Source organism: Periplaneta americana, chromosome 14 (genome assembly GCF_040183065.1).
Source record: "Periplaneta americana isolate PAMFEO1 chromosome 14, P.americana_PAMFEO1_priV1, whole genome shotgun sequence".
Lineage (NCBI taxonomy): Eukaryota > Metazoa > Arthropoda > Insecta > Blattodea > Blattidae > Periplaneta > Periplaneta americana.
In genome coordinates this window covers 136,237,952-136,265,463 of record NC_091130.1, presented here as the reverse complement: position 1 = coordinate 136,265,463, position 27,512 = coordinate 136,237,952, and the positions used below count along the sequence as shown (strand labels likewise).

Sequence of the window (27,512 nt, the reverse complement as noted above, 5' to 3'; positions counted from 1 at the left end):
GGAGAACTCGAAACAGAAGAGACAGCGAATGAAGTGTTCTACGGTTACTAAGCTACAGCCAGGATAAAGATTTGAACGAGGTTGTAATGTGGTCAAATTTGTGAGCATTGCTGATGAATCTAACACACATATTGTGCACACGCTGCAGCTTGTTCGAAAGGTCAGTTGTCAAGTCTGTAAGTATTACGTCGCAATAGTCAAACAGTGGTAGTACGAGGGTTTGCACTAAAGTCTGTTTTAATTCTGGCGGGAAGAAATTTCTGAATGGGTTAAGAGAATGCATGGTATAGCACACTCTCTTGGATATTTCCTTTATTTGGCATTCCCAATTTAAATTTTCGTCCAAGAAAATGCCGAGGTTTCTGACGACGGAATGGTACGGAATAATCGTATTGTCTTTATTTTATAATACGCAATAATCGTATACAAAACACGGAACGTGCTTGCTTAGGCGTGTGTCGTATTCGCTTCTGTTGCCTGTACTTGAAACACGTCGACTTCATTCTGTCCGGGGCGTCGTTTCTTCGCCTGACTAATACAAATATACCGATGTCACGGCTCTAATCATATCGAATCCTCTGTTACTTTTTTATTATTTTCGTAATGCAAATGAAATCTGAGTGTGCAGGCCAGCTGTACCAACTGTTCCGCTTGTCATACTTATCGTAGGCCTACTTTACAAATTACGTACGAACTCTGTGTTGAATCTGAGTATTCAGATGATGAGGAAATGGAGTTACATGAACATATTTTGTTAATGAAAGAAAAAGTAGGCCTAAAATTAAAGTCAGAAATATCTGAAAATCACATTGTATCTTACGGAAATAAGGGCGAGTTTTGGACACTGGTTTCGATTTGAATGATAATACGTTTAGGCGTTATTTCAGGTTGAATGGACCACAGATTTTTTTCCATTCATGATATGATAGAGGATTCTTTGCTATGTTCTGATTAAAATTATGTAAACCGTTAAGACATATAGATACATTATTTTAAATGTTTAATTAATACTATTAAATCTCATCAAAATAAAATATAGTCCTATTTATTTTCAGGCAATCTGATATTTGTCTCCAGATTTCTTCTTTAAGTTTCGTATTTTTATAGTTTTCATCCCGTGTATCATATAAATAGGCCTACGGGTGACATCGTACAAGTTCGATAAGTTTCTGACTGCAATTATCAGTCATCTTTCCTCATTTTCTAATAAAAACAATACAATTCATCGCCACCTGTGATATCTATTTCTACATTCAATCGTCATAAAGAGTATAAATGTCAAACATCTTTGATAAATGTGTCAAGAAACTTCGCTGAGCTACCGATTCCAGCGAGAAACTCGCGCGAGGTTTTTGCCTGGAACGAGAATCTGTTCCATTGTATGGACATCCATTTGAATCCATGTTATCAATCTTTGAATTTTCTCGCTAGCGAAAACTCTTCAAGTGTGTTACAGGCCTTAGGTGTGTCATATTCGCTTCCGCTGCCTATACTGGGTGTTCATTTCAAATTGTCATGACGTCACTGTTGATGAGTCAGCGATTTGAAGCGAGTTTCAGCTTTTGTGTCAGAGAAGTTGCCTATTAATAAAGGCGTTCAATCTGAACTTGAGAACGTGTACGGTACAACTTGAACGTCGTAGCAACAGATGGCGGTCTGTACGGTCTGTGTGCTAACATAACCTCTTTCGAACTGTGTTTTGCGCGGGCAAGTCGTACGCAGGGTATTTGTTATCATCGGTTGCGTACGGCAACATTCCACAACACAAATCAAATGCTCCGTGTCCATGTTGACCGTCGAAGTTAATGTCAACAAATACGTAAGTAATCGTCTTAACCCTCTCCCCATATCCCGACAGTAAGAAAAAACTCACCACAGTACATGTTTCCAAACAGTTCACATTCCTTCCCTACCGGCTTTACCGTACGTATCGGTAAGTACTCTTCTGAATGAACGCCGTACTTGCTAGGCAACTTTTCTGACATAAGTAATACACCTCTGCGGAAGTGTAAGAAGATTGAATTCTCTAGGCTCATTGACTAGCCACATGACGGCATACAGCGAGCCATGACACATTTTGAACTGAACACCCGGTACTTGAAACACGTCGAATACATTCTGTCCGGGGCGTCGTATGTTCACCTCAGACTAATACAAATAAACCGACGTCACGACTCTAATCATATCGAATTCTCTGTTACTTTTTTATCATTCTTGTAATGCAAATGAAATCTGAGTGCGCAGGCCAGCTGTACCTACTGTTCCGCTTATCATTACGTAAGATTACTGTTCCCAGTCTTGCGCTTAAGAAAATAATTACAGGGCGCTGAAAGTTACGACTTTTGTAATTTGCGTTCGACGTGGAGTTTGTGTCTTGCAATAAAAGAAGAGACTCGCTCGTTCGTGGAGCTCAAAAGTGGTCGCCTGTATTCCCCACTTGAAATGACATAAAAGTGTGTTGTAAAATTTCCTCATTACTGACGCGGAGGGGACGTCTGCCTCTCTCATTAGCGACGAACTCTCAGATTCAATTGTGTCTTGTTGCAGAGGAGATCCTGAGATCTCCGAACGCCCTGTGGTTCTCACCTGACGCTCAGTTCCTGCTGTACGCCTGCTTCAACGACTCCCTGGTGGGAGAGCTCAAGTATCCGTGGTACGGCCGAATCCAGGAGAGACTGCGATATCCTCAAATACGGATGTTGCGGTACCCCAAGGTAAAGCCAGCTTTGTTTTGACTAGAAATGCTTGATATGGGCGGAAACTTGGAAATTGACCGTCACAATAAAATGCAGACCTCTTGTTCCCCTTTTATTCTCCTTGTACTCCTTTGTTTCCCCTTGTTCCCCTTGCCTTTCCCCTGTATTCTTGTATTCCCTATGTGCGCCCTTTTTTCTTCTTGATCTACTTGTATTTCCCTCATTCTCCATGCCTCACACTTGTTCTCTTCATATTCTCCTTGTCCTCATATTCTCCATGTTCTCCTTATATTAACCTTGTTTTCCTTTTATTCCAATTGTCCTTCCCGTATTCCCGTTTTTTTCCGTGTAATTCTCCGTATTTCCTCCTTGTCTTGCTCTTGTTCTACTTATATTCCCCTCGTTCTACATGTATTTCTCTTGTTCCCGTTGCATTCCCTTTATTTTTGTATTCCTCTTCTTCTCATTGTATTCCTCTTCTTCTCTTTACCTTCCCCTGTTCTCATTATATTCCCCTTGTTCTCCTTGTATTTCCTTGTACTCCTTGTATTCTCCTTGTTCCCCTTGTCTTCAAATTGTTCTCAATATATTCCACTTATTCTCCATGTATTCCTCTCGTTTTCCTCCTCATCGCAGTGTCCTTCTTACGTTCTCGTTCCTCTCCTAGTATTCCCCTTGTCCTCCTTATATTTCCCTTGTTCTCCTTATATTTCCCTTCTCCATATATTCCCCTTGTTCTCCTTATATTCTCCTTATTCTCCTGTTATTCTCCTTGTTCTCCTTTTATTCTCCTTGTTCTCCTTATATTCTCCTTATTCTCCTGTTATTCTCCTTGTTCTCCTTTTATTCTCCTTGTTCTCCTTCTATTCTCCTTGTTCTCCTTATTCTCCTGTTATTCTCCTTGTTCTCCTTCTATTCTCCTTGTTCTCCTTATATTCTCATTCTCCTGTTATTCTCCTTGTTCTCCTTCTATTCTCCTTGTTCTCCTTATATTCTCCTTATTCTCCTTTTATTCTCCTTGTTCTCCTTCTATTCTCCTTGTTCTCCTTTTATTCTCCTTCTCCTTCTATTCTCCTTGTTCTCCTTTATTTTCCTTGTTCTCCTTTTATTCTCCTTGTTCTCCTTCTATTCTCCTTGTTCTCCTTCTATTCTCCTTGTTCTCCTTTTATCCTCCTTCTTCTCCATATATTCCCCTTGTTCTCCTTATATTCTCCTTGTTCTCCTTATATTCTCCTTATTCTCCTTCTATTCTCCTTGTTCTCCTTTCATTCTCTTTGTTCTCCTTTTATTCTCCTTCTTCTCCTTCTATTCTCCTTGTTCTCCTTTATTCTCCTTGTTCTCCTTTTATTCTCCTTGTTCTCCTTTCATTCTCTTTGTTCTCCTTTTATTCTCCTTGTTCTCCTTCTATTCTCCTTATTCTCCTGTTATTCTCCTTGTTCTCCTTTTATTCTCCTTGTTCTCCTTCTATTCTCCTTTTCTTCTCCTTGTTCTCCTTCTATTCTCCTTGTTCTCCTTTTATTCTCCTTGTTCTCCTTATATTCTCCTTGTTCTCCTTCTATTCTCCTTGTTCTCCTTCTATTCTCCTTGTTCTCCTTTTATTCTCCTTGTTCTCCTTTCATTCTCTTTGTTCTCCTTTTATTCTCCTTGTTCTCCTTCTATTCTCCTTGTTCTCCTTTTATTCTCCTTGTTCTCCTTATATCCTCCTTGTTCTCCTTTTATTCTCCTTCTTCTCCTTCTATTCTCCTTGTTCTCCTTTATTCTCCTTGTTCTCCTTTTATTCTCCTTGTTCTCCTTTTATTCTCCTTGTTCTCCTTCTATTCTCCTTGTTCTCCTTCTATTCTCCTTGTTCTCCTTTTATCCTCCTTCTTCTCCATATATTCCCCTTGTTCTCCTTATATTCTCCTTGTTCTCCTTTCATTCTCTTTGTTCTCCTTTTATTCTCCTTGTTCTCCTTCTATTCTCCTTGTTCTCCTTTTATTCTCCTTGTTCTCCTTATATTCTCCTTGTTCTCCTTATATTCTCCTTGTTCTCCTTTTATTCTCCTTGTTCTCCTTTTATTCTCCTTGTTCTCCTGTTATTCTCCTTGTTCTCCTTTTATTCTCCTTGTTCTCCATATATTCCCCTTGTTCTCCTTATATTCTCCTTGTTCTCCTTATATTCTCCTTATTCTCCTTTTATTCTCCTTGTTCTCCTTCTATTCTCCTTTTATTCTCCTTGTTCTCCATATATTCCCCTTGTTCTCCTTATATTCTCCTTGTTGTCCTTTCATTCTCTTTGTTCTCCTTCTATTCTCCTTGTTCTCCTTATATTCTCCTTATTCTCCTGTTATTCTCCTTGTTCTCCTTCTATTCTCCTTGTTCTCCTTTTATCCTCCTTCTTCTCCATATATTCCCCTTGTTCTCCTTATATTCTCCTTGTTCTCCTTTCATTCTCTTTGTTCTCCTTTTATTCTCCTTGTTCTCCTTCTATTCTCCTTGTTCTCCTTTTATTCTCCTTGTTCTCCTTCTATTCTCCTTGTTCTCCTTCTATTCTCCTTGTTCTCCTTTTATCCTCCTTCTTCTCCATATATTCCCCTTGTTCTCCTTATATTCTCCTTGTTCTCCTTTCATTCTCTTTGTTCTCCTTTTATTCTCCTTGTTCTCCTTCTATTCTCCTTATTCTCCTGTTATTCTCCTTGTTCTCCTTCTAATCTCCTTGTTCGCCTTTTATTCTCCTTGTTCTTATATTCCCCTTGTTCTTCTTGCATTCCCTTATTCTTCTTATATTCCCCTTGTTCTCCTTATATTTCCCTTGTTTTCCTTATATTTCCCTTGTTCTCCTTATATTCCCCTTGTTATCCTTATATTCCCCCTGTTCTCCTTATATTCTCCTTGTTCGCCTTACATTCTCTTTGTTCTCCTTATATTCAACTTCTTATATTCCCCTTGTTCTCCTTATATTCCCCTTGTTCTCCTTATATTCCCCTTGCTCTCCTTGCATTCCCTTATTCTTCTTATATTCCCCTTGGCCTCCTTGTATTCTTCTTATTCTCCTTATATTCCCCTCGTACTCCTTGCATTCTCCTCATTCTCCATGTATCCCTCTTGTCCTCTTTGTATTTTTCTTGTCCTTGTATTCCCCTTATTTTACTAATATATCCCTTATTCTCCTTCTATGTGCCTTGTTCTTCTTGTATCCTCCTTATTCTACTCATATTTTCCTTGTTCTCCTTATATCCTCTTGTTCTCTTTGTATTCCCCTTGTTCTTCTTGTATTTTCCTTGTACTCGTATTCTCCTCGTTTTTCTTGTATTTCTATTGTTCTCCTTGTCTTCTCCAAAAGCATAAATATGGTTCCCAATAAAAAAAAATAGGTACTAAGAATATGCATATTTAAACTGGTGGAACAAATTGAAATGTACTTATAATTTAGAGATAGCTGAAGGTAAGTGTACTGTCTTTATTTGCAATAAATTCGACTTGAACTAGCGGAAATAGGTCTATGTACTCGAATGTCCAGAGTAGAAAATCCACGCTTTAACCTACCTAGATAACAGTGGGTATTTCAGTACTTCCTATTTTATTTTAGATTTTATTTGTAGTCGCTTTAACTGCTAGGTCATTCCGCAACTGTCTGTTGGGAATGGGGACAGTGGATTTCAATTTTGCTGCCTTCTCCCGGCCAGAGTGGTCATACCCAAGACATATCCACCGTCAGTTTTTGGGAAAAGTCTCTTTATCTGTATGATATCTTTGTAGCCAATCCAGAATTTGTCTTTTTAAGAACTGCGAGTACTTTCCTACATCTTTTACGTTACATGAAACCATTTAAAATTCAGGGATTTTAATCCGGGAGGTCCCGAAGACAAGTTCAGTGTGTTGCTAGTGACCTTTTTGCACGTTTTGTTTCCTATAGTGGGGAAATGAAATTTATTCTATAGTAATCTCAGACCTCGAGTGACATTTATAAGGACTATTTCGTGAATAAAATAAAAATGTAAATAATATACCCCTAAAATTCACTCACAAAATATTAATAATTGTGCATTTACGAATACTTAACCTATTCAGACATTGTGATAGATTAATATCGATTATTGCAATAAAGAAATTGGATGTTATTCAGTAATGCCAACTTCGAAAAGCGAAATACAGATTTAACAATGTTAATTACATATACTGCGCTTTTCTCTTGTTATTATAACAGAAATACATTTTCATTATCTGCTGAAATCATAATTTAGAACGAAATATTTCAATAAAAGTTATATGTCCTGATTATGATCAGTGCCTTATAATTAGGGAGCGGATTTTTATGTCCTAAAAAATTTAAATATATTTATTTTTATGTGCTAAAAAGTACGAAAATATTTGCTAATAATATAAAAATATATTTTTTTTAAATATGACAAAAATACGTTACTTAGCTTGGAAAAAAAAATGTTATTAGGTACTCACCAACCACACTTGAGTGCTAGTAGTTGGCCGAGAATTGCAGTGACAACAAAGGTCGTCTCCAAATTCTCCATCACAAATGCATACCGATTATCTCTGAACAACGACTTATACTGTGAAAACGATCTTTCCACATCACAGGACATCTGACGTGCATATTTAAAGAGAGGAATGTCACAAACACAAACACCGTCAATTTCACCTACAGGCACACCCTCCAATACTTGAGCAATACTTTACACATTTTTTTATATCCACTGTTTTTCCCAAACACATTCTGGAATTTGTCCCTTAGTACTTGTACTTCTGAACCTGGTAGCGAGTCTAGTTTAATTTTCACGGCACGCACCTCCCTGTTCCAGACAACAGATTTTCGGATGTTTCGAGTTTTTTTATGGAGTCACACAAAAAGCTTAGATTTGCTAATATGAAAGCGAAATCGTTTTTTAAACAACCATCTTTCAGTATATCTTGAAGGATATCGATTGACGAAGCCCGATAACAGGGAATCACAACAAGACGTATTGCCTTACTTGATTGGACATGAGCGAGAGGCGAGAGATTTGTTTAAATTTAATAATGTTCATACCCGACCTCATCTGTTGTGTTTCACAAACAAAGCGTGGAATGAAATCATCTTTAGCAACAATAAACATTCCTAATTATGTGTTGCAAGATCTCTCCTCCCTTGTCCATGTTAATTTTATTCTCTAATAATAACACTGATATGCTGCCTAGCAGTTCTCAGAACTTGAGGCGATACTACAGTCTACTATATACAGTCGCGAAGCTCAATATGCAGTAAAAATGCAAACATGGATAGTTGCCCACCACTAGGATCGCTACTATCGCCTCATCATCGCAGATCTCTCTCCTAGCAGCCGACAAAATATGTTACACTTTCGTTGTGTTCTTTTGGAAAAATTAACACCTTCCTTCCATTATTGAAATATTAAATGCATAAAGTTAATTTATTATTTTAATGAAGTATATTAAATTCCACCATAAACTCGAAGATACCTGCAAGAAATAGGTTAATATTATTTTTGTTTGTGCAAAACGAACTGAAATTTACTATAATCGCTTCACTCATTCAAGATTATAGCGATAATTAACTATGAAACCAATAAATATCAATTTGCATTTCCCTTTACAACAATAATAATGGAAATATGAATTAATGGATTAACTTATGTACGTGTACCGGTACTTGTAGTGTAGGCTTACGTAGTTGAGGTTAAGCAATAATAATCACACCAGAATTGGAAATAAAACGTGATTAATAAATTTTATTGTAACAGACTTTTTCTACGTCTCTAATAAAGTAACAAATAAAAATAACAACAAAATTAACAGCTATAATTAAAAACATATCCTTAAAAAAAAAAAAGTAGGCCTAAGCAATAATAATCCCACCAGAATTGAAAATAAAACGTGATCAATAAATTTCATTAAAACAAACTTAATTTTTCTACGTCTCTATTAAAATATTATTATTCCAATTATTGTATTTTAGCCATTAACATTTTCATTACAACCAATAACGAACATTTCACAAGCATCAATGTGAAATAAACAACGAGCTAGCACTCGATGGAAATACGATTCAGTCCAAAGTCGACCGTGGAAAGTCTATTGTTTCTAGTTGCTAACCGCTTGGAGCGCTTTATCACGAGATTTGCAAAAAATCACCTCAAGCTTCGCGACTGTATATAGTAGACTGTGGCGATACTATTACAAAAATGGATGACGGATACACCACACAGCGCTTAGAAACACGAAGCAACCAAGAATTTTAAAAAGATAACGTACTTCTGAGTGACATAATTGATTTAGTTTTAAAATGTTTAAAAGTTCTTGTAAAAAAATTATTTAAGTAAAAAAACTCCAAGATTCATGTGTTTATAATAGATTTCCTGAAAATATGTATTTACATAAAATATGTGTTTTTATGTGAAATAAAATTCGGGTTTTGAATTTGAAACTTCATGTTCGAAATTTTTAACTTTGTTAATTGTGTTTTATCACACGCAAAAATAATATCTAATTGCATAGGAATCCGCTTCTTACTTATAATTAATTCGAAGCCTTTAAGTTGAATGATGTCCCGTTTTAGTTAAAAATTGATCTGATCTAATTCTGTGCGAAGGAAGGCCAGAGACTCAAAGTAAAGTGATTAAGTCCATGAAAGAGTGCAATGAATTTCTATAAAGTTCCTGGGGAACTCCATCCAACGGACTCAAAAGAAGCTCCTTCAGTATCGGAAATCAATGCCAAAAAGTTGTCATTTTGTGAATGGCCTTAAGTTAAAGGGTCGGGAGTTTCTTCTCTGTTAAAATATGAGTTGGCGAATTGAAAGCAGAAATTTGTTTCCATGGTAAGGAATTTCATTTCCATAAACTGCAAGGTGCCGCGGGCTGCCCCTGCCCTGCTGTTGGGGGGGGGGGGCAAACTTCTCCGGAACGAATCACAGGGGAAAAGTTCTGTGACACATAATTGTCTTTCCCTTCGGTCTCTCTTACCCAACTTATCTCTGTTCCTCAACTTCTGTGCTCTTCCTCACTCTGTCTCATTTGGTATTTCAACTCTTTTCCTTGCTCTTTTTCTTCTTATCTCGAATTATACTCTTTGTTTAAGACATTCGAAGTTACGCGGTAAATGGAAGTTTTAGTGAATCCATATTTTGACAAAACGCAAATGTCTGGGGAGCGAGAAAATGAAAAAGAAACTAGCACAAGTTCCCCTCTTCTAACCGACCCATAAAAACGAATGAAGACACTAACCTGCAAAGAGCTCAAGTGAAGGGAGTAGTGCAAAAGTGGCATTACCGTTATATACAACTTCAACGCAATTGTCTCTTCAGCCGATTATGTTTCGCTGGCTAACATTTAAAGTACTAAATCATTCTTAGATCCGATTTCACTAAGCTTATTTAACTTTAATTGTTACTTAAATGGCCGGTTTTTCCAAGTATTGTTAGAAAATTTAACGACTGTTAAACTCTAAACAGTTCGTTAATTATTTAAATTGTTGGCCAGTTTGTCCAAGTAATGTTTAATTTTGCTTAACAAATGTTAAATTAACAGTCTGTTTATTTTAACGCATTGTTAATGTATTTTCCATTTGTTCAACATAAGATAACCAACACTTAGCTGTAACGTCTGTTAGTACTATTTTTAACTACTCAACAGCAGTTGGTAATGATGCTACACATGTAAGACAATTTTTGATTGGCTAAAATTAATCTTTAAATTCTATATTCTAGAGTGAGTCATGAAACTTGCATAAAATGACAACCTGTTATAGTAGGCCACGCTCCATAAATAAACAGTTGACAAATGAAAGTTGTAGGTGACGTGCTGAATGATAATTACAAAGTAAGCTTATATTTCCTCATTGCTATTATGGATACGAAATACGAAAGAAATAAAATAACACTGATGTATTTAAACAGTCCAAAGTATTTTTTAAATGTTATATTACCAGTCATATGCTAAACATTCCCTACAGAGAGAAACAAAATATTAATTTCGCAACTTCTGTTCGAACAGCTGTGAAGACATCGGCCATATTTAACTAACTGTTAAACGAGTTAAATGCCAGAAATCCTACATTTAAAATTAACAAATTGTTAAAAATCTGTTAACCAAACTGGTGTTGAAAACATACAATTTTATTAATTGACAAACTGTTTAGAGTTTAACAGTCGTTAAATTTTCTAACAATACCTGGAAAAACCGGCCATGTATGTTTTCAACACCAGTTTGGTTTAACAGATTGTTAACAGCCTGTTAATTTTAAATGTAGGATTTCGGGCAGTTAGCTCGTTTAACAGTTAGTTAAATATGGCCGATGTCTCCACAGCTGTTCGAACAGAAGTTGCGAAATTAATATTTTGTGTCTCTCTGTAGGGAATGTTTAGCATATGACTGGTAATATAACATTTAAAAATACTTTGGACTGTTTAAATACATCAGTGTTATTTTATTTCTTTCGTATTTCGTATCCATAACCTTACTTTGTAATTATTATTCAACATGTCGCCTACAACTTTCATTTGTCAACTGTTTGTTTATGGAGCGTGGCCTACTATAACAGGTTGTCATTTTATGCAAATTTCATGACTCACTCTATAATATAGAATTTAAAGATTAATTTTAGCCAATCAAAAATTGTCTTACATGTGTAGAATCATTACCAACTGCTGTTGAGTAGTTAAAATAGTGCTAACAGACGTTATAGTTAAGTGTTGGTTATCTTAAACAAAATTATGTTGAACAAATGGAAAATACATTAACAATGTATTAAAATAAACAGACTGTTAATTTAACATTCGTTAAGCAAAATTAAACATTACTTGGACAAACTGGCCAAAAGTCTTTTTAATTGACAATTAAAGGGACAATGCATTTCGCCAACATAATTTGGGCTTTAGGCTCTCAATAAACTACATTTAAGTTAATTGGTCAATATTTGGTCATTTAAATAATTAATCCTGCATTAACGACAATAATTTTCATCATGGCGAGGACAAAGATGGACTTTATAATATGGAAATGATTTTTTCTTACCACTACGGTCAATGATGATTTCCGAAAGAGAAGATTATTTTAATACAATGGACGAAAAAGATTTGCAAATGCGGTTTAGGCTAAGCAAAACATAAGTTTTTTATATTTTGAATAGTACTAGTACAGAAGGTAATTTAGCGTTTCCAAATTATAGTTAAGTACTTCATAATACTATTTAAATGACACATTTATTGAAGAAACGTTTAATCAATCTTCCATTGCCTAAAATACGGCATCTAAAGTACTCGTAATATGAATAACATTTAAGCCTAATATTACATTTGAAGACATTGGAATAGCGTAAATCTTTAAGTCCTTCCATTCTGCTTGTTGCATATCTCCTTCTACTTTCATATTATCCCGTTTTGTCTTCATTATTGCTGAAGATACTGAGATGAGATTTTCTTGCATTGAAACCTCTTTCTACTTATTCCCAACCTTTCTTTTTTTATTCTAAAGTCTGCCCATCCTTTTCTTTTCGACGATTTTTAAGATGTTTTGAAGTTACCTCTGTTTTTGGTGACATTCTATTGTCGTAATATAACAAATGAACTCACTATGTAAGCCACTGCTTACATTAACAAGGCACATGGCCTTCGGAATTATGATTTTATACAGTTACGAAGCTTGAGTTGTTGTTGGGTACTAGGAACAATAGACTGTGCCGGTTCTGTTTCGCATTGTCTGTGATGAGGCGATAGTAGCGATCCTAGTGGTTAGCAACTATCTATGGATGCATATTCCCTACGTATTGAGCTTCATGACTGTATATACTAGACTGTGATTTTACTATGATTCCGAAGGCCGTTATGATTTAATTGGGAATTAAATTAATTGGCTTCATTTTAAATGCGTATTAGTTTGATGAAATGCAAACGAATTAAATATGACCTAACTTCCGCATTTAAGCTAAATTACAATTAGTTAATTGTGGATTAGTAACATGTTGGTGAAATCGGCTCTTGGTACCAAAATCTAAATGGACTTGAAAATAATTATTGTACAGTACTTTTATTTTTTAAATGAAACTACATCTAGTCCTTACCAGGAGAACAGTTCACCCCGTCATCTTTCCCTTCGTCGCCTTATATCTGTGAGTTTTCTAAACTTAAAAACCATTTTCCTCTGCTATTTTCATTCCTTAATTTGTCCATAAACACTACATCATAATCTCGTCATCTCTGAATAACTGCTCTAGTTTTAAAGAGATTTTGTGCATTACAAATGTCCTGAAATAAAATAAACGAAAATGCAATATATTTTATATAATTTCAGTCAGCATTCTTAAAGACAAGTAACAGCTTTGCTCGTCAGCAATATTAACATTTTCAACATTCCAGAGAACCTTTACCCCTTTCATTACACACAAACGGGATTCTTCTGAATTTTAAAACACATTATTTATTCAGAAAATACTCCTGTTAGGAATGAAAAGTAAATAACATAGAAACAGAACGAATTTTTCCCATATTTCACTTCAATAAAAAAAAAAGCCTGGGTATTGTTAATAAAACTGAATTGTCAGATTGCGCCAGATATAACGAGCTCAACAACTTGTTGGCTCTACATTTCGAACGCCCTGCTTTAGCCCGTTTCCCTTGGGAAAACAATAGGAACGCCCGGAGGTGCAATATCTGCGGTCATTCTGTAAATGAAATATATCCACTAACTACGATGCTGTTGTAAGGAATCGGGGAACATTTTTAAATAAAGTTTCATGAGGTGTAACATTGTTCTGGCTTGCAAGTTACTCTGTGTGCTTCTATTTGGTGCCTAGTGGCCCGTCATCTGAATTACAGACTTCTTACAAAAACTGAAATCCACGAAGGCTTCATGCTGGCAATGATTGTTTTTATACAAAACAAAACCTGTTATACTGCAATCGGCGCACAGTGTACAATTTTCCCAATCTAGGTGAGCAAAAATCAAATTTCGACTTGTTTAGTTAGGCATAGGTGAATATGAATTCATGGTCTTTATCATTTGAAAAATGTTGTAATAGCTTTTGTGTGAGATCGTGCGTATTTGCTTGGTTTCCGCACAAAACCGATCCGCGGAAAGTGTAAAATTCCACATTCTGCATTCCCAACCTAACACACATAACAATTTCCCTCTTCTTACCGCTTAAGTGACATATTGATTTTACTGCTTTAGGATTTTAACATATTATTTTTAGAGACGTTCAATATAGTAATAATTATAAATTGGAAACTTACCACTGAAATTTCACCTAAATTGCACTGTTAATTAATTGTTTTTAAATATTTGCAAAAATTAAGTAAACTCTACAACTCCACTAAAGTTACTGCATTCGTGATGCAAGTAACATTAAGGAAGCAGTGAAAATATCAACAAGATTCCAGACTCATCATAGACTGGGGGGAAAAAAAGACAGACGTATATCACGGCTTGCTGGAGTATAGTAAACACAAAACATTTTAAAGCAACAATGTTGAAGATAGATATTTTTGTTTTGCAAATTTGCCGTCATTGAACAGAAACCAAGATGGAGATTTCATTGCAACTAGGCTAATTAGAAATTCCTCTTTCAGGTATGTAATAAACGATCTTCGCACAAAATAATGTACGATACACGAGCGGTATGTTTTCTTTCAATTCTCGGAAATTAAAAAAGCTCAACTACGTTTCGCTTTTTCAAACTTTTCCTCGAACATGAAAACTTCAAAATACCGCTCTTGTAACGCATATTACTATTACTGATTTATCAGCGGCAAGTTATATTTAGAAAGGTATGAACAGTAAGTTCTTCCTAACACTTCTCGCTCCGGTTCAGTCGTAGACAGAGAAGTTTACTACATACGTGAAAAAAAAAAAGCCAATTGTAAGTGACTTAATTGTGTTGTAAGACATGGAATCTGTTCAGATAGGTACGTTCTTACTAATGTAACTTCAATTACAAGTTTGTAAAGTATTTTCCTCCTTACAGTACGGTTTAAATATTACAATTGAAAAAATATATATTTTTATGTTCTCCAAATATAATGTGAATTTTAGTATAGCCGGTCGCGTTCGGTTACAACAATTCCTTTACTACAGCCGTGGCGAAAAGGTGACTCGCGAGCACATTGTGGCTCGCATTGGTAGCTATGCATTTCTCTTGCTTCCTGCCTTCCCCAACCCCCACCCTCTCACTCTGGAGTCAAACTCCGTTCCATTTGTATTTTTCTCTGACCTGCGAGTGGCGTATCGTCGCAATGTCTCTCTCGAAACCATGAACCTCTACAAAAACGGAAGTTTCAAGTAGGATAGGAGGACGCATTTTTTTGCTGCCAATACGATGAGAATATTAAATGTATGATTTGTTCACAAGTATTACGAGGAAACGGTTGTATAACTTAAAACGGCATTATACTACATGTTACTAATGAAACATTAAAAGGTTAAGTGTTGTTATTATTATTATTGTTATTATTATTATTATTATTATTATTATTATTATTATTATTATCTCTTACGAAGATCCTTTTTCAGCAGATATACGAATAATACGGTTAGATCTTCAATTTAAACTCACAGATTTACAATGTGATGTTAAATGAAAGCTAGATGTAAGGACTTGACAAATGTTGAACTTTTCAAATCTTTGCCAAAAAATAAATATCTGTAGCTTCGTTTTTTCGCTTGCTCTATTGAAGCCATTTTCGCTACAACTTATGTTTGTGAAAAATTATTTTCAACAATGAAAATAGTAAAAACCAAATTTAGATCACGACTCGCACACAAATACCGTCGTGATCAACTTCACTGGCAGTAAGTGACATAATTCCTGATTTTGAAACTCTGTCGCAGAGACATTCTGAAGACAGTTAATTTTAGGTTGTGATGTGTCCTATGTTTTCTTATTCATTTCTTTCTTGTTATTCGTACTAAACATTAGTTTGTAACCTTATACTGTATAAAATATTTGAGTGCTTGATGTAAGGAAAGTGAAAATCCGTTAATAAGTCAGACAGTTGCTTCACTTCCCCTTCGGGTGTCCGCCTCCTTCCATAGGTGCTATGCACGTTGCAGGTTACACAGTGGCTCGGCGCACGATCGCATTTTCGCCACGGCTGCTTTACTATTTAATACAGCATCATTTAGAGTTTTGAATACTTGTTTTAAAATTTGCGCGTTCTTGCGCATTTATCAGTATTTTTTTTTCAGCGGTGGCGCATACGGTATCTGTTCCTCGTTTGGCTTAACAGTAGAAAATAATCATGGAATAAAGACGTTTTTAATCACTGTGTGAGTGTTTTAGTCCTGCAAATTATTTACGTGACATCGAATATCAGGTTAAAAATACATTGGAACATTCTTATCTAACCTTAACAAATGCACAGTGAATCAGAACGCAAATCACTAGCTGGACAAAATTAATAACTTCTCTGCATTTTAACGAATTGTTATGAAACTTTGTACATACATTACAGGTGGCACACATTATGTTTTGTATACAAACCCTGATTACGTTTGCACAAGAAAAACTACACCTTTATAGCGGGTGCTTTTAGACAGAATTAATAACATCTTTCTTATCCAACAGATATGTTTCATGAAACATTGTACAGAAGTTGTTAGATATGAGAGAAGTTATTGTTTTTGCCTAAAACCACCCCTATAAACGGTTAATTCCTCTTACGTAAACGTAGTCAGAGTTTGTAGACAAAAAATATGTGCTACCTATAAGGTCTGTACAAAGTTTCATGACAATTCGTTAGAATGCAGATAAGTTATTAATTTTGTCCAGCTAGATTTGCATTATTGTACACGGTGCGATGTCTCGAAGTCGGGCATTTAGTGAGTTTGTGTGCTGATACTGAGCTGCGCTCGGTCGTGGGTTCAATTCCAGTTTGGACTGATTATTTTTTCAGAGGTTTTCCGAAACTCTAAGGTGAATGTCAGGTAATAACATAACTAATCCTCGGTCTCATCTCGCGAAATACCATCTTGCTGTCACCAATTTAATCGACGCAAATTAATCAAGTATTTTATACAGCGTCGATAAATAAAAAAAATTGAAAGAGGATTCACAAAATATCTATAATTGCGTTAAACGCTTATCTCGGTGTGTTCTTATGATTAGGCAGATTCTACGTACCTATACCTACATTCGCAAGCTTGATGAGTTCGTTCAATTTATATGTTAGTTCACTTTAATAATGCATAATAAACGGATTCTTCTGTTTACCTCCATACTCCCCTTGCCCAAATGGACTCTCTCATTGTTATAGTGTGGCGTCAATTCCTACTCGTCGTTCCTAAGCAATGACAGACACGGCAATGACACAAGTGACGTTACATGTTTGAAAGCGTGGCTAACGAGAAAGACAGGCTGCGGCACGATTCGGAGTCACGTGGTTATCGTGATCTAGTCATGGCCATCTCGACAATCGCCTAATATAAATACATGTTCAGAGTTCTAAAAAACAAAGGAATAGCTATATTAAACCCTAGATCATATATGTAGCAGATATGTCGGGCTTATAGGCTTTGCGGTTAACAACTTTTGTCAGGTTTACTACGCTGCCATCTAGTTGTTACATAAGGAGTCACGTCATAATTCCCATTTGAATTGCATTAGCGACTGTACTGCCATCTCGTGTTCGTTTACGGCGGACGGGTGGCGATCCTGGCGGTTGTTCTCTTGAAAGTGCTGCCGATTTTAACATAGCGATGAGTTATCTGTTACATATAGGGTTATAGGTACATATAATTCAGTTTTCCCAAGTTTCTAAATATCTTAAGAAATTGCATGAATTTCATACTTGAAGCGTCAACACCCATGCCAGATAGTTTTTTGTTTCTCCTGAAAATTTATGTTTTTTGAGTATGGTTGTTGTTTTTTTTTTTTTTCCAAAAAAACCTTCAATTCATAACGTGGTTCCCATTATGAAATACAAAGACAGCTGAAGTAGTACAATATATTGTAAATAGAAACTTGTTAGTTGTTGGGGATGCTGCTATTCGACGTTTTGATTCTTCTGTAAATTCTCTCAAGATGAAAAACATTTAAAGTAGGTCATACGACCGCGCCAAAGAGAACACAGGATTGTATACAATGTTTAAAATGTTAGCAGGAAGGAATGAAGTTGCAACTTTCAGTCTAAAATATGTAACGGAGTAGCAAGCAAGACAAATAAGGAATGTCATTACATTTTGCTTTATATTATCAGAACTGCATAACTACAACGAAATCTTTGCTCTACCTCAGAGAGTTAGCATTCTTTCTCATCCTTCCCACAAGAAGGTGAAACACACAGCAGAGAATGACTGGCTGCCATGCAATATTGGAAGGAACTTTTTTTAACAAGAGTTGCAGCGACTTCAGGGGTTCGTACCATTCGCCAACATTCGACCTATTACCGCCCCCTCCACCCTGCAGCTGCTGAGTGCTGAAAGCTCTGGTATAAATATCACTTTTGAGATGGGGAGGTTATGCTGCTGCCCTTGCAGTTTTTTTCTACCTTGTGCTCCATTTCTATTCCACTTTGCGGTGTTAAGTTTCAGTAACTCTTCCATCTTATGTTGATGCCGATTTCTTTCTTACGCTTTGCCTGCTGTAAACTAGACTTATACAGAATGACCGTCAGTAATGTCATTAATTTTAGGGGGTTATTCTTTTATATATTTTAAATAAAAAAGTTTAATCTAATTTTGCTCATTTTTGCTTCCTTTTCGATATAAAAATTGTTTTATTAGAAACATTTCTTAGCGTGTTTTGGAAAATCCATTGATTTAATTCCCAATATGCTCGGCCAATTTAAAACAAAAATCGAAAGAATTTTACTTTCATCCCAAGGGGTTAGGTACAGCTTACAGCAGTAACTTTTTGGAAATATTCAACATTTTTTCCCTCCATTACTGTATCTTGTACAATAATGAAAATCAGTATGTATAAAACATTGTCCTTCTGCTATATAAAAAATATATATATTTTTACGATTTAAAAAATTATTTACATTTTTTTCTTTAAAAATATATGCCGAAAAAATTGAACCGTGGCATTTCAAATTTTCCTCTTCGAAACGATTCTTTATTAGTAGAGATGCACAGGAAAGCACAGTCTACTATATACAGTCACGAAGCTTGGGGTGATTTTTTTGCAAATTTCGCGATAGTTGCTAGCCGCTTGGAGCGCTGTGAGTACTAGGAACAATAGACTGTGCCACAGCCATCGTGATCTAATACAGGCCGTAAGGCAGACCATGTATCTCGCTTAACCCGATCACGAAGGGCGGCGTTTCAACCATATAAATTAGTTGGAATGCATAAACAGTAACATATATTTCTCTAAAATGTAGTGTAATTCCATTAATAAAATTTAAAACAATGATTATGAGACACTTCAGACATAAATCACTTGCGAGTTAAGATGTAATATTATTTATGGTGTGAAAATTACGTTGTTCGTATGTGTAATACCTGCCTTTATTTCGATTTAATATTGCGAAATTCTTGTACATTCATTTATGCACGATTCAATAATTTTCAATTGCACCGCACGGATATTTAGATACGTTGAAATTATAGGTTATGTTTACTGTACCAGTTGTCCCTTTCTGTCTAAATTTAGTGATCTCCAATACTTTGCCATTCATATGAAAATTATAGGTTATGTTTACTATATTTAACTTATATTCCTAAATTCGCAATCTTACATTATAATTAAGCATAATGTCATGTATTATAACCCGGACATTCAATTTGTCTGTATTTTAATACTAAAACTGAGTACTGAATTACTGTATTTATCTACTACTTAAGAGATGAAATAACACAATTTTATTGTACGTACACTAATTTCATAGGAGTGGTATGGTAAATGTTTTGTCTGAAATTAAGGAAGGTAGATGTGCTAAATTGAAATCACAATATAAATTCTTTTTTATTAAACCTCAAAATAGCTTCCATTCTAAACTTGAAATGTTGACGCAAACAGATTATGTTAACATGTAAAATTCTCTTCACATTAAAATAACACAGTTTTGTAATTATTTCTGCAACGTACTGTATTATGCAACAAGAAGTAAACGGAACCTATAACACATTACACTAAATAAAGCTTAGCAATGATAAGCAATAAAGTTATAATATTTCACTGAGCTCCATGCACTGAAATAGAAAACCCGAACAAACATTACGGCCTGGTCTAGATCGAAAAAGCATTGACTGTGCCATATTTCGCATTTTTGTGAAAAGTTCGTTATCGGTTGTAATAACTGTAAATGGCTAAAATACAATAATTTGAATAATAATATGTGACAAGAAGACCTTTGTAGTACTATAAATTGTAAGAAAAATAGATTAGAGTTATCCTTCCGAAAGATCCAGGAAGGTGAGTTTATAGAATATAATATATATTTTATGAAAATGATGTATAAACCTTATGTATTTCATATTTCAATAGTGGAAGGAAGGTGTTAATTTTTTCAAAAGAACACGATATCGAAAGTACAATACATTTTATGGTCTGCTAGGGAAAGAGTCTGTGACGAGGTGATAGTTGCGATCCTGGTGGTGAGCAACTATCTATTGATGCATATTTCAACTGTTTTTGTTTGCATATTTAGGAAGTATTAAGCTTCGTGACTGTATATACTAGACTGTGAGGAAAGTGTGACAGATAGGGGAGAACCTCCATCTATTACAGACATCTGTAGTAAATAGATAAGACAAGAAATTAAGTCCACACCTGTGGAGTAACGGACAGTGCGTCTGGCCGCGAAACCAGGTGGCCCGGGTTCGACTCCCGGTCGGGGCAAGTTACTTGGTTGAGGTTTTTTCCGGGGTTTTTCCTCAACCCAATACGAGCAAATGCTGGGTAACTTTCGGTGCTGGACCCCGGACTCATTTCACCGGCATTATCACCTTCATCTCATTCAGACGCTAAATAACCTAGATGTTGATACAGCGTCGTAAAATAACCCAATAAAATAAAAAAAATAAGATAAGAAATTGCTTGCAGTTACAAACTAAAGAGATATTACAAGAAAATGACTTACAGTTATAAAATTAAATATCTGCATGATTTTGATTTTGAAAATTTGAAATTTTTCATATCGCGAAAAGATGTATGCGACCAGCCAGAGCAGTACCGCTGGGAAGGGTCGACGCATATGTCGAGGGACAGCTTCTCCCTCTCCCTTCCCCCGGGACGCACAGGGAAGCCATATCCGGTCGGGTCCACTACGCCCACTCGATCGCTGGCGGACTATTACGGCACTCGTATAACACGTAGACGCTTCCTGCACACTAACCTCAAATCTGTGCGACCTCATTCCCACCCGATTATTAATTCAATTATGCGGACGGACGGAAGAATGCATCACCTTTTAGGATATAGCAGAGGTAACGTATTAAAACAAACACGGCAGAGCAGAGGGCAGGAAGATAGAGGGGAATTTGGTAATTCCAGAATATTTATATAAAAAGATTTTTAGTTCCATTTCAGTAACTAGTATTTGTGTGTATTAATTTCATCCTCATCACCATCGTAACCATCATCACGAACCGAAAAAAAAAACAGGTTAAAATCATTACCCTGCCGTATATTTTTACGTGAGCATAGAACTACGTTTTCCTATTGTATTCCCCTTGTTATCCTTGTGTCTCTTTGTTCTTCTTATCTTCCCTTTATATCCCTTATCTTCCCCTAGTTCTTCATGTATTACCTCTGTTCTCTGTCTCTTCTCTTTGTTTTAATTTTATTGACTTTGTTCTCATTGTATTATCCTAGTTGCTCTTCTATTCTCTTTGTTATCCTTGCATTTCCCTTTATTCTTGTATTTCCCTTGTTCTTCTTGTATTCCCGTTGTATTCCTTGTCTTCTCCCTGTTCCCCTGCTCCGCATAGGGCTGATGCATGTCTGTCATTTACTTTGTGTCCTAACAAGAAGAACATTAATTGTCTGTTTACTCTATTTATTTTTTGTTATCTATTCTGTCCTTAATTCAATTTTCTGTTCGTTTACTATGTTTATGCTCGACCATGCCGAAATGTAGTAATTATACACCTGGTAGCAGCCCTTTAATGGACCTCATTAAAGTACACTATTCATTAAAGTTCAGATGTTCCACCAATCAGAAAACACCATTGTAGCAATATTAAAGCGCAAGTAACGATTATTCTCGGATATGCAATCGGAAGACAGCTAGCGAAACGTCACGGAGGTGGAAATCCAATACTGTCGCAGAAGGTTATGTTCTGTTACTATAATAATTAGCGTTAATTGTAAATAATATTCAAATAAATTCAATTTGTCATCTCGTTTTTCAATGTCTAAATCAATTTTAAGGTTATATCAAGATTAATGTTTATTTTACTCTCTAGATTATATCAAGGTCAGTGACATTTGTTTCTCGGAAAAAATCAATACTTTCGCGTCTGCGCACATCTCACAATTTACGAGATATTGCACAAGGTCAGTTCCGCTCCCCAGTCAGATAAGAATAACATGAATACTTACGAACAATTTCAAGTTAAAAATATGGTCGAGCATAAGAAGTCGTATGAAACTTGCCTATAATGGTAATTAAGACGCTCATGAAAATTATGAAACTCGCTTGCGCTCGTTTCATAAACACACTCGCGTCTTAATTACTACCATTATAGGCTCGTTGCATAATGTACTATTCTCTTTTCTGATCTTTCCTGTTTTGCCCCCTTCTAACTCAATTTTTTGTTATGTGTGTTATTCTTTGTCCAATGAGGTAGTTGGGAAAACTGAGAGTTTTCCTTTTCTTTTATAAAATTTACTAAAATCAATACGCTAAATTATTCTTAAGGGGAAAATTGTTATTATTAACCCTAAAACATGATCAGGGATCGGAAGTTCATGCCCTAAAAACTTGATGAATATGTATGCATTTATTCCCTAAAAATAGCATAAATATGTGACAAAATATGCTGATTCAATTCAAGCTTATTTTGACAAAATAATAGATTCTAGGCAACTTACATTTAGTCCATGAATGTTGAAGGTTATTCGTTGTTGAATACTTCATTAACGTTATTTATACTTACAGTTGACAACTAAGCAATAACGAATGTTTTCTGTTGTCATTCTTCGCCTGTTGTCTCTCAGCATAGCTTTGTAGCGCGAAAAACTTCGTTCTATATCGCAAGAAGTAGTAGGAGCGTGCACAAAAGTCGCGAGTTGTTTTACTGAAAATTTTGTTGGTTTTGTAGAAGCTTTTTCTTCGAGAACTTCTCGAATTTCATTCAATTGATCATAGCCAGGATTTTTGGAAAGAACATTAGATACTCTCTCCTTCACTTTTTCTCCTACAATTCCCGGTACTGATGTTGAACTGAAGATTGTTCTATCGAAATCTGAAGTTTTTTTGTAAAGAAATATCAGTTGCTTTCAGTGACTTGATAGCTTTAGGAATACTGTGAAAATGGGCTGATATGAATACAACGTGACCTTCTAATTCGGTATAGTCAGCGCAGAAAATAATAGTAAAAAAAGTACCGATGGTAACATTGTTTATTAGTCTGATCGAAGCTGTTTTTTTGCGAACTGTATAGGAAATTGAAACAAACAACCACATAATAAACACATAATCTACCCCATCTCACCTGACTCGATTATTAGTAAAGGTTTGGATGTTTTAGCAAACGAGTGTCATGCCAGTACTCACATCTATGTATCAATTTTTATGTATGCACCAGTAACTTCTTGTGAATTTGAAAGAAATTTCCCGAAGTATTATAATTGCTTATCCTTTGAAGGAGAATTTTTTCGTACATAAAATTTTAAAATGTAAGTTATATAGTCATTAATGGATTTAAAGATGGCTGCTTAATATCGCAGTCGTGAAGTTTATCGTTTTTATGTTGAACAGAGATTATAGTTGTTTATTGTTGTGATTGTTCTGATTGTTTTCTTTATTACAATTATAATTTACTATATAGACCTATTTCTTTTTCTTAAATTATAAATAATCATGTACAAGATGGTTTGCTTATGTACAGTATAATCAATCATCATTCCTTAAAACAGCTGAGTGTACAAGTTTATACATTCTCAGGCCGTGTCTCAAAGCTACATTTTCAGCTGAAGTGAACTAGATTGTTGTCTAAAGAGCAGGATGTGACGTCAGAAGTTATGATCCAAAGCTACATAGTACATAGCAACAAAGTTCGTAGTAGCTAGTAAACGAAAATGCTTGCTTGATTGTTGACTTGTTCACTAAATAAACATGGATACCTGATCAGCAATTGGGGTTATGAAATCTGAAAATGCTTTGGAAGTGAAATAATGTAAATATAGTGTAGAATAACTCGTTAACTTTGAACATTGACATTGTTAGTACCTTCTGTACAATGGTTTAAACATTATTGCAATATATTAATCTCTTATTTCTCCACATAACTCGTAATGAAACTTCATTAGGACACTGCCTTCTCAATTCAGTGCTGCACCGTGATATCATGGTTTTTAGAAAAATAGTCTATGAAGAAGGCTATGTTTCAAGCATACATGTCCAAAGCTCCCTAGTGTGTAGTATACAAGTCACCCAGTTGCTAGTCACTAGTGTGTAGTATGGACCTGAGCTTTAAGACACGGCCTCAATATTAGTTACTTTCTGCATAATTCATTGCAAAAAAAATGGAGAGCGTAGGTATGTATTCACTAAACTTGTAGTTCGTTGTGACCAAACACTAGGCTCTAGTGATGATAATGTAATAAGAAATAGTTTTACTGATTTATCTACTTAGAAAATAAATAGACGGATAAAAGAATAAATGAAAATAAATACACAATCCCCATGGTCCCAGACAATAATAGCACAGTTTAGTATATACAGTCACGAAGCTTGAGTTGTTGAGAGTACTAGGAACAATAGACTGTGCCGGTACTGTTTCTCATTGTCTGTGATGAGGCGATAGTAGCGATCCTACTGGTTAGCAACTATCTATGGATGCATATTCCCTACTTATTGACCTTCGTGACTGTATATACCAGACTGTGATGTAATAGGTGATATTACATTTTAGCTCATTTCCAGCCTTCTCGATTGTCACGAACCGCAACTGGTCTGATAAGAATAGTATACAAGCAATGTTTATTTTCTTTTGTATAGCTTTATACCAAAATAATAACAAAAATGTTTAGATAAGGCACACGGACTGCATTCTTTCTGTGCATAATTAAACTTCAAATGTTTATCGATGTTTCCACTAATTACCAGCTGTCGCATTGTATAACGACCTAGTCATCTTTTCTTGCGTAATTTCATTAGATGTCATTCACTCTGACTTTTGTGACACATCCTCGGTTGTATAGAAGTAAATTATCTTCCTGTCCTTATATTATATGTTTCTTTTGAGACACACCCCTTGTCTACATTCTCATTAGATGGTCAGACACTACAATTTCAGATACATGTTTAGATTTACAGTTTTTCTCATTTCTCGTACAGTTCTATTCATATTCACAGAATTAATAATCTATTAATACTTTGCCTTAATTAGTAGAACACTGAACCACAGAATCATACATTTGTTATTTTTTACGTGTAATATTTATAATCGTACACACCTGTGGAGTAACGGTTAGCGCGTCTGACCACAAAACCAGATGGCCCGGGTTCGATTTCCGGTCGGAGCAAGTTACCTGGTTGATGTTTTTTCTGAGGTTTTCCTCAACCCAATATGAGCAAATACTGGGTAACTATCGGTGCTGGACCCCGGACTCATTTTTCACCGGCATTATCACCTTCATTCCATTCAGACGCTAAACAAGCTGAGATATGGAATTCTCTAACTCAGAAGATAAGGGGCTGCCAGACAATAACCACTTTCAAGAAAAGGCTAAACGATTTCTTACGGGCTCAGTCAAATTGAAGTTATAATTGTGATCGGTTTAATAATTTAATTTAATTTAGGTATGACTATCATTACTATTATTGTTATTATTATTATTATTATTATTATTATTATTATTATTATTATATATATTATATTATATATAAAACAGGAGATAAACAGAATGTTGAAAACTATAGAGGGATTAGTATCCTCAACACATGTTATAAGATATTTAGTAGGATTTTAAATGAAAAATTAAAAAAAACATGCTGAAACTTTCCTTCTGGAGTGTCAAAATGGCTTTAGAAAAGGAAGATCATGTGTAGATCCATTATTTAGTATGAAACTATTGTTAGAAAAAAGAAGAGAATTTAATTTAGAAACCCATATAGCTTTTATTGATTTTGTGAAAGCTTTTGATAAAGTCCGAAGAGACCTTTTATTCGACATGTTACAAGAAAAAAATATTCCAAATTTGCTATTGCAAAATATAATAGAAATCTACACAGACAGCAAAATAAGTGTCAAAATAAATAACTGTATATCCGAAAGAAAATTAGTTAATAACGGAGTTCGACAAGGTTGTCCACTATCACCAACTTTATTTAATATTTATATAAATGAAATTATTTTAAAATGGAACCAAATCTACACATCAGGAATCAAAATAACCAGTGCTCTAACATTAAATACCTTACTCTATGCCGATGATCAAGTCATAATTGTGAAATATCTTATCAAAATGAAAAAGAAGTGAACAAGAAAATTACCAAATTTACACAAATTCTAGGAATAATAAGCAATGCATTAAAAGCTAAATTAGTACAAAAATCTACAAGAATAAAAATATATAATACACTAGCATTACCCACCCTGTTATACGGAAGCGAGATTTGGTCATTAAAGAAAAAAGACATGAACAGAATCAAAGCAACGGAAATGAAATTTTTGAGGAGGACAGCAGGATACACTCTTTTAGACCGAAAAAGGAATGACGAAATTTTAGAACAATTAGAAGTAGAGTCAGTAGAAGAAAAAATCAGCAGATACGAATTCAATTGGCTAGATCATGTAAGAAGAATGGAAAATTCAAGAATCCCAAAAATTATGATGCAATATAAACCTAGAGGACATCGTCGACCAGGAAGACCTTTAAGAAGACTGCTAGATGGGGCCGAAACAGGTCTACAGAGGCCTAATTCGTGAAGGATGATGATGATGATGATGATGATTCTTATTATTATTATTATTATTATTATTATTATTTTATTGGTGTTGTGAAGATGAAAGGAATTGTAATTGTATTATATTAATTATGTATTATATTGTCTTCTATTGTAGTATTGTATTGCTTTGAATTGTATTGTATTAATTATGTTATATTCATAGCATTGTAGTAATTTTCTATCATACTGGTTGAGTGGAAGAGAAGGCCGAATGGCCTTAACTCTGCCAGTTAAAATAAACCATTATTATTATTATTATTATTATTATTATTATTATTATTATTATTATTATTATTATTATTATTATTATTACATCAAAAAAGAAACAGTGCACAATTATATATAAAGTAGGCAAGATATTTGCGAATGTACAGACAGAATTTAATACACTTTTCCTTCGTCGAAAAATGAAGGGAAATTATATGTCTGAGTTCCTTCCCGTTGCTCTGAACTTGCCGCAGTTAGACAGTTTAGATGCAGCTGGCGCCTGCACTGTCAAGTAAAAGTACAGCCCATTTGCTGTAATATGACAAGTTATGTCATGATCCGAGATTAAACTCAACTTCGCAGTCATGCAATTTTAGAATATTCATTGACCTACTACAAAAAATCCTGACAAGAACTTCACGTTCAAGAACAACAGTTTAATAATAATCGTGGTTAGGAAGCTACAGTCCCATAAATATGCCAATGATTTGTATTGCAAAACGAATGAAAAGTACAATCCGCAACAAAGCATTTTTTTTATTTTAGTTGGTTATTTTACGA

The 27,512-nt window shown here is 35.0% G+C and overlaps 1 protein-coding gene across 7 annotated transcripts in view; it reads left to right on the top strand.

The window, feature by feature from the left end:
* Positions 1–27,512, top strand: part of LOC138713755 (inactive dipeptidyl peptidase 10-like) — an 883,892-nt gene that overhangs the window by 809,546 nt on the left and 46,834 nt on the right. For all 7 annotated transcript variants that reach the window (XM_069846140.1, XM_069846139.1, XM_069846143.1 and 4 more), the window contains one exon: positions 2,548–2,714. In XM_069846140.1, the coding sequence (XP_069702241.1) occupies positions 2,548–2,714 (167 nt within the window). The remainder of the gene's footprint in view (positions 1–2,547; positions 2,715–27,512) is intronic.